General features: G+C 51.0%; 1 protein-coding gene across 5 annotated transcripts; it reads right to left on the bottom strand.

The window, feature by feature from the left end:
• Positions 1-665: 665 nt before the first annotated feature.
• Positions 666-5839, bottom strand: CUTA (cutA divalent cation tolerance homolog). 5 transcript variants are annotated; one of them, XM_053296950.1, is made up of 7 exons: positions 5306-5339; positions 4733-4837; positions 4370-4521; positions 4163-4222; positions 1748-1793; positions 978-1027; positions 666-860 (listed from the first exon to the last, which is right to left on the bottom strand). In XM_053296950.1, the coding sequence occupies exons 2-7, from the start codon at positions 4793-4795 to the stop codon at positions 761-763; spliced, it is 471 nt and encodes a 156-aa protein (XP_053152925.1). In that variant the 5' UTR covers positions 4796-4837; positions 5306-5339; the 3' UTR covers positions 666-760. The 5 variants fall into 5 exon arrangements, with proteins under 5 accessions (XP_053152925.1, XP_053152926.1, XP_053152930.1 ...); XM_053296951.1 differs by lacking the exon at positions 5306-5339 and adding an exon at positions 5118-5298; XM_053296955.1 differs by lacking the exons at positions 4733-4837; positions 5306-5339 and adding an exon at positions 5717-5839.
• Positions 5840-8637: the final 2798 nt, after the last annotated feature.

The following is an 8637-nucleotide window of genomic DNA, read 5'->3' as shown; positions in this document are numbered from 1 at the left end:
GAATGTCCTCCAAAGAGGACTCCATGGGGAGTACAACAATTTGTTCATTGTTACCCTAACCATAAGCCTTTCTTCTGTGTAAAACTGGCTGCAATTTTACCCTAGTCGTTTGGGGGCAGGGATAAAGAAGAGGTGATAACACACAGACGTACAACAGCACTATCAACTACTTTCCATTCCGGGGGGGGGGGGGCAGACCTTGCCAAAAGTCACTGAACATTCAACCCCTGAGATGGTACAAGTGGTCAGAGCATTTGGGTCCAGCTCTCTGAAATGTGTACATCTCAACAAACAAGGAAGGAACGCATTTTGTGCTTCAAAACTATTCTTTACTCCTATTAATCAATTAGATTAATTGTATGAGTTTCAGTCACCCAAATATTTCTTTAATCAGGTAGCAGCCCTATGCCAAGTCCAGCTTCTTGGAAAAAATCCCAGTAATCAGACAGATCAAGCGGGTTGTGTGAAGTGCCAAGGAGTCAACTTTCCAAGGTGACCTGTTGGGCCATCCAGCCCAGTTGGCAGCTGCTGCTTTCCAAGGTCTCCGGCAGAAAGAAGAGGGTCCCTCTCCCTCCCTGCCCCACAGCTCACCTCCCATCCACCCATGCAGTATGCAGTACCCCCCCACCCCCGCTCTCTGCATAAGAACAGATCTAGACTCGGCACACAGCATATCGATGCTTTATTGCTTCTGTCCATTGCAAACTCACTCCTCCTCTCCTGCCCCACCATCGCCCTCTTCTTGGCACAGTCATCTCTCTCATTCAGGCACTGTGTCCCTGACCCATTGCAAGTAGGGCGGGTTGCCCTGCTGGATCGGTACTGCTATCACCTCCGCCACTTCATAGGGGTGCACAGACCTGCAAGCAGAGAGATGGCAGGGTGGTCTTGTGCGGTCACCCCCTTCCCCTTCCCACAGTTGCCCAACTCAGGGCACAGAGCCTTCCTAACCCCAACCCCACCCTGCCGGGACTCACCGGACAAACTCCGCGAGCGCCGAGATGCGAGAACTCCGCGTTTTTATCATCTGTGGAGAGGGGAAGAAAGATCTCAGGTTCGAGGCTGGAAAAGTGACAGAATCCTCAGCCTCCCTCCCCATTTTCCAGGACCCCCACCCCAGCTCCTTTCCCCTTCTGCTGCCATCTCCCCTCTAGCCCAGGGTGGGGCAAAAGGGAAGAGGAGTGGGGGAAGAGGAAGACAGGATACCAAGGGAGCCTGCTGAGCCGAGGCCTTGATCTGCTGGGCCTCTGCCTTACATTACACCAGACTCTTGGAGGAAAGCCAGGGCAGAGACCCTCATTCTCCCTCCAGCAGCAGGGCTCTCCCTGGCAGCCCCTCCTGGCCCCAGTGGCATCCCTCCCCCAAGCTGGAGCAGCTGGACTACACCTCCCAGCATGCCTGCCTTCAGGCAGAGGCCCGCCCTCAGGTTCATGACAGGCGGCCAGCTATTTTTACCATCCCATGGGGCCTGTCTTGCCTGCAGCACAGGAACCCAAAAGGACCCAGAAGAGGATCCAGTCTCCATGGCCATGCCTCCCCACCGTGAGAGCACAAGGCTTCTCTATCTTGGCGGAGGGCAGCACCATCGCTATGGCAACCCTCTGAATTACTGCAGCTTCTTCACGAACAACGGGGGTGGGAGGACACAGTCGTGGGAACTTGCAAAGTGGGCAGGCGGGCGTGGGGGGGGGGAGAGGAAGGACGGACAGTCAGAGGTGCTCGCGCAAAAGACCGCTTGCTCGCTCACCAGCAGGACTTCAGCATCCTCCTCTATCTTGCCTTTCCACTCGTAGCTGCAAGAGAAAGGGGAGAAGCAGTGAGAGGCAACCACCTCCCCAGGAGGGGGGGAAAGGAAGGTGATGTGCGTGGGGTGTGTGTGTGACTCTCCTAAGGTGGGCCTGCTAAGCCTAGACAGTGGTCCTCTCCATCTGAGCCCCTAGCTCAGAACAGCCCACTCTGACTGGCAGCAGCTCTCCAGGGTTTCAGGCAGTGCCTGTTGCAGCCCCACCTGGAGATGCTGCCACCAGGGACAAGTTTCCTGCTAACGAGGCAGAGAGGCAGCTTTCAAAGTGGCAGTTCTCTTATATTTAGCAGGGAGAGAGCAACTGGACCTAATCAGTCCCAGCACATCATCCCTTCAGTGGCTGTTATCTACATTTTAATTATTTATTTATTATTTATCACATTTTTTATACCGCCCCATACGCAAGTCCCTGGGCAGTTCATGATCTAAAAACACAACAATTAAAACGTTAATTCAATTAAAACAGTTTTAAATACAGATAAAAATCCAGACTAAAAACTTTAAAACTATGCCTGCAACATGTATGTTTTCAGGTCCTTCTTAAAAACATCCAGAGAAGGGGAGGCTCTAATTTTGTTAGGAAGTGTGTTCCAAGGTCCTGGAGCAACCCTAGAAAAGGCCCAATTTCAATTCGCCACCAACTAAGCTGGAGGCAACCACAACCGGACCCCCCCCCCAGATGATCTTAAAAGGCAGCAAGTTTAATGAAGAAGGCAGCATTCTCTTGAATGGCTTGGACCCAAGCAAAGAAACACATTATGTTTCTTATTAGCTTTGAGCCCTTTGGAGGATAGGGAACCATTTTCTTATTCTTTTTCTATGTAAATTGCTTCCAGAACTTTGTTGTTGTTGAAAAGCAGTATATAAATAACAGTAGTAAGTAAGGCCAAGCAGAGACTCTATCACTGAGCTACAGCCCCAAGGCCCATCAGCTCTTGACTCTACCTTTGGATTGAGGTGGAGTAAACTGGAGCAGCGGGGAAATGCTTGACTAACAAGCGGAAGGTTGCCAGTTCAAATCACCGCTGCTACAATATTGGGCAGCAGCGATACAGGAAGATGCTGAAAGGCATCATCTCATACTGTGCGGGAGGAGGCAATGGTAAACCCCTCCTGTATTCTACCAAAGAAAACCACAGGGCTCTGTGGGTGCCAGTAGTCGAAATCGACTTGACGGCACACTTTACCTTTAAACAAAAAGACAAGCTATCTGGAGGGATGAACCAGAAGAAGCAAAAGACCCTCTCCCCGGGATCTATTTTAAGCCAAACGCTGGCCTTATTAAAGAGAAAGACAATTTAAAAATAGGAGAAATACACAGGAATGATGCCTAGGCTGGTCCCAGGTTCCTGGCAGCATCTTCAAGTAAGGGTGGGAAACTCCTGCCCGAAACCTTGGAAAGAAGCCGATGCTAGTAGGCATCCATTTTCTTCATTGCAAGTCCCCGGGGCGGCGGGGGTGGGGGGGAGGCAGTGGTTGTCCTTCACAGACCCAAAGTGCAGCTCCATGATTAGCTGAGAGGAAGAATACTCAATGCAGCCCTCCTGGAACTGTGTAGAGTTGATTGTTCCCACTGTGCAGTGCAATCTTCACTATTTTTGCAGGTGGAGGCCACTTTGGCAATTTCCCACTATGCTGTCCTCAGTGTAGTGCAGTACTTTGCCCAGCACTAGTGGTTCTCTTTAAGAGAAACGGAGCCCTCTCAAGCTCCAGCACCCTCTAGGAAGGTATGCATGGGACACTGGGAAGTGTAGTCTTTCTCAGTGCCTTCTCCATAGAGCTCTATGAGGAAAGTGCCAAGGAGGACTACAACAACAAAATATTTATATACCACTTTTCGACAAAAGTTTCCAAAGCGGTTTTACAGAGAGAAATAATAAATAAATACATTTATTACACTTCAAAGACCTCTCTCCATGCCTTCCAAGCGGGTGCCTATGGCTGCTGGGGAAAGCACAGCACTGCACTGAGGACAGCACGGTGGGAAATTGCCAAACTAGCCTCCACCTGCAAAATAGTGACGATCGCTAGTGTAGTCCAAGGCCAGGCAAAGGGACGTCCATCACACCACACAGAACTGACAAATGGAACTTGCTGCAGTTATGGTCACAGGCATAGCTGGCTTCAAAGCAGGAATAGATACATGAATGGAACCTCCATGGTCAGAGGCAGGATAAGAAGCAGACAGCGGCGGCGGGGAGGGGGGGGCCTCCTGGTTTCATGCCCTGCTTCTGGCTTTCCAAAGAAGCTTTGGGCTACCTGCCACAAGAAACATGATGCTGACCTACATGGACCCCCTTTGGCCTGATCCAGCAGCTGAGCTCTTCTGGACCCCCAGGGCAAAGGGAATGCACTCACATGGATGTGATCTGTGGGACGATGTTCACGCAGGCCGCCAACCGCTTCTCCACCACTGCTCTGCAGGACACAGAGAGAGAGAGAGACCCTCAGCACACAGCCAGGGGCTACTAGCCAGGCTACCTGGTGGCTGTTTCTTCTTAGGTTTCTGATCCTCATGATGGACACACAACAGGAAAGGATCCCTACCCCCAAATCCCACCACACCTGGCAATCTCCTTGGCGACCGTCTCATTGGGGCAGGTGACAAAGGCAGCCGAGAGGCTGCCTGGGACGTGGGGTTCGGCTGTGGCCATGGAGAAGAGGCGCTGCGAAGCCGTCCGGAGCAAAGGGAGCATCAACAGGGACAGCAGAAGTACCTAGAGGAGAGGAGAGGGAGAGAGGCAGCCGAGGATTGTGCCCACCCCACCTGAGCATAGCAGCATCTGCCCAGTACTCCATCTGTCTGCCATGCCCCCGCCCCCATCCTGCAGACACCTGTGTCCCAGTAGGGGATGGAGGACGCCTAAGCTAAGGATGCCAGGGTCGGTGGGTGGGTTCGTGGGAAGAGGCCCCCTCCGAGCTACTTACGCAGCAGGCGCCTTTGGCTATCTGCATTCGGCTGGAGGGGCTGCCTTCGCGTTCGCCCGCCATAAAGGAGGGTGCAGGGGGGTGGGGGCTGCCCGATTGCCTGCCCTGTAGGAATGACAACCGCAGAGCCTTCAGAGAGAGGGGTGCGATGGCGGGGATTAGTTCAGGAGGTCTGCTGCTGCCGCTACCTTCCGGACCCCCCTGGCGCTTACTGTCACCGACTTATTCTGTGGATCAGCAGCCAGAGGGTGGCTCAGACACGTGACTCTATATGCGCGTGTGAATGCTGCCACCCCCTACACGCGTGCAAAGGGTACCTCAATAAGAACTTTCGGCGCAGAGCGCCTGGAACGAAAGCACTCATGCTTTCCCCTCCCCGCCTCACCTATGGAACTTCTGCCTACTATACAACTGCGAAAGCCGCAGGGAACCCTGGGAGGGTTGGCCTGGTGCCCCTTTATCTCCCACTCCCTGCAGGTTTATTTCTTTGTTTGCAAAGGACAGAAGCCGCTTCTCGAGGCGGGGGGAGCATTCAATGAGCAGGGCAGGGGGCGGCGGAAAGAGGCCTCCTACCTGCTCCCTCTCGCGTCCGCACCACGTGAGCAGAAACCACGCCCCCTTGCCTGCGTCATCGGGCCCCACACACCCCCACCAGGCCCCACCCCCAGCTGGCGGCCGAGTGAAGATGAGTTTCCACTAGGCAGGCAGAAGTGCGTCTGGTGGGGAGCCTCGTTCACATGTGCGGTAATCTGGGCAACAGCCGAAGCACTTCCTTGCAGGGGGCGGGCAAGTATTATCCATACGCGCAGAGGCATGCTCTTTCTTAGAACTGAGCCCTGGCAGGAATGGAGCCCCGTGCAGCAGTCATTTATTTTCTCTAGGACTGCAGCAACGTTTCGTCAATTAATTGATTAAATATAATGGGGCCGATTTACAGGATCCTCGGTTAATCGGGTAGCTAGTCGTTATATGTGTCATGTATACCTGGGGTCTAGGCCGAAAAGAGGCGTTCTTGTTCCTCGTCCTCCCTCCCTCGCTTTCACATACAGGAGGAATTTCTTCTTTTGTGTTGCAGCAACTCGTCCCTGCTTCCGCGACTAAAAAGAAAGGATGTTTTTTGCTTTATGTAAATGTGTGCAGATGTCATAGATTAATCGATTAAAATCAGTACAATTCGTCAGCTGAGCTGTATTTTATTTATTTATTTATTACACTTTTATACCGCCCCACACTCGTGTCTCTGGGTGGTTCACAATGATAAAACACATATAAAACATATAAAAACACATAAAAACAATTAAAAACTAACAATTTAAAAATCAATCACAGAATTAAAAACCTATACATTATTAAGAAGCTGAAAAAGCCTGAGTAAAAAGATGGGTTTTTAAATATTTTTTAAAAAATTGTCAGAGATGGAGAAGATCGTATCTCAATAGGGAGCGCATTCCATAGTCCCGGGGCAGCAACTGAGAAGGCCCATCTCTATGTGGCCACCAGACTAACTGGCAGCAACTGGAGACGGACCTCCAGTTTATTGAGTGGCAGCTCTACCATTTCTACAGCCTACAAGCAATTGTTTTATTTGTTTTATTTTAAGATGTGTTCATCTATTCCAAACACATGAAACTGCTTTCTGCAGAGTCAGACCCTTTGTCAGTCTAGCTCAGCACTGTCTGCTCTGACTGGCAGCACCCCTTCAGAGTCTCAGAGAGTAGTCCTTCCCTCCAGTTCTACCCGAAGTTGCTGCCAGGGACTGAACCTTGGAACATCTGCATGCAAAGCAGAGAAGTTCCACCCTGCTATGGCCACAGCTAAAGGCAAAGTATATAAAGCAGTCCATCTAACTCAGCATTGTCTGCTTGACTGGCAGCAGCTCTCCAGGGTTTCAGGCAAGGAAGGGTCTTTTTCCTACCACTTTATGGAGACATTGCCAGGGACTGAGCCTGCTGAGACCTTCTACGTGGAAAATAGGTGCTGAGTGCTGACCTACAGTTACAGCCACATTCTCTATGCCCCACTTTTCCTTTTCTCTACATTTTGATGCAGCTCATCAACATAATTGATGAAGGCTACAACACCTGGGGCTATTTAGTTTAGAAAAAAGACTGCGGGGAGACATGATAGAGGTCTATAAAATCATGCATGGTGTGGAGAAAGTGGAAAGAGAGAAATTCTTTTCCCTCTCACATAACACTAGAACCAGGGGTCATCCCATGAAATTGATTGCCAGGAAATCTAGGACCAACAAACGGAAGTACTTTTTCACACAAAACATAATCAACTGTGGAATTCTCTGCCACAAGATGTGGTGAGAGCCAACAACCTGGATGGCTTGAAGAGGGGTTTGGATAACTTCATGGAGGAGAGGTCTATCAACGGCTACTAGTCGGAGGGCTATAGGCCACCTCCTGCCTCAAAGGCAGAATGCCCCTGAGTACCAGTTGCAGGGGAGTAACAGCAGGAGAGAGGGCATGCCTGTGGCTTCCAGCGGCATCTGGTCGGCCACTGTGAGGAACAGGATGCTGGACTAGATGGGCCTAGGGCCCGATCCAGCAGGGCTGTTCTTATAAGGAAGCTGCTCTGAGCCCCTAATCATCTTGGTTGCCCTCTTCTGCACCTTTGCCAGTTCTATAATGTCCTTTTTTCAATGTGGTGACCAGAATTGTACACAGTACTCCAAGTGTGGTCTCACCATAGTTATAATAAGGGCATATAATAATATATAATATATAATAAGGGCAATAAGGGCATTATAATATTAGCCGTTTTATTTTCAGTCCCCTTCCTAATGATCCCTAGCATGGAATTGGCCTTTTCCACAGCTGCCACATATTGAGTCAACACTTTCAACGAGCTGTCCACCATGACCCCAAAATCCCTCTCCTGGTCAGTCACTGTCAGCTCGGATCCCATCAGCATATACTTGAAGCTGGGGTTTTTTGTCCCAATGTGCATCACCTTACACTTGCCAGCATTGAACCGCATTTGCCATTTTGTCGCCCATTCACCCAGTTTGGAGAGACCCTTTTAGAGCTCCACACAATCTGTTTTGCATTTCACTACCGAAAGAGTTTGGTATCATCTGCAAATTTGGCCACCTCACTGCTTATCCTTGAGCGAGCCACCACCTGACCTCCATCACTGCCCGGCTGCCCACTCCACACCAGCTCCATCACCATGCTGGCATGAGCACACTTCTCTATCCTAGTGAGAATAGGTACCAGTGTAGTGACATCATTAAATCAAGTTGTGGCCTGGCAAAGGGAGGCCGGTGGTGGGTGTCCCCATGCCCATTGGGGGAGCATGGGAGGGTACAACCGACTGTCCCCATGCGTTGCTATTCTGTGTGCAGCTGCACCACCTGCCCTTTATAGCTACACACCTGAGCTGATCTCCTTAGAGTGAATTCCTGGCTTCCCAAGTCATAGGAAGGCCTGGGCGTTCATCCTCTTCCTGTCCAGTCCAAAGTCAAATAGGGCCATAGCAAAGAAGGCCCTGCAGCTGCTCTCTTTGGAAGAGGGGGCTCTCACCACTGTAGACTTTGGCAGGGGGATGTTGTTCATGCTGGATCTGGGAGCCTTGGTTTTTACATTTTTGGTTCTCACAACCAAAAATAGGGTAGGAGAAGCCTCCGACCCGGATTCAGGAGCCATGTGTGCTCCTGATTCTCAGTCATGAGAATTCAACAAGCAAGGAAGGGGATGGTGTGATCGTATGCGAGCTGGGTAGAGAGGTGGGAGGCCTAGAGAGTACTTTTCCCTCCACCCTCACTTTGGAGCTGGGTACAAGTTCTGGGCTCACCACTACTACCCACCTCTGTACCCAGCTGACAGGTGAGCATTGCCCCCTCCTCCTGCCTTGATTGTAGAATCCTCACAAAGGCCAATCGGGAGTGTGCAGGG

The sequence above is a fragment of the Hemicordylus capensis genome, chromosome 2 (assembly GCF_027244095.1).
Source record: "Hemicordylus capensis ecotype Gifberg chromosome 2, rHemCap1.1.pri, whole genome shotgun sequence".
In the NCBI taxonomy this organism is placed as follows: Eukaryota; Metazoa; Chordata; class Lepidosauria; order Squamata; family Cordylidae; genus Hemicordylus; species Hemicordylus capensis.
The sequence above is the reverse complement of the archived record's forward strand: the minus strand, read 5'-3'. Positions and strand labels throughout refer to the sequence as shown.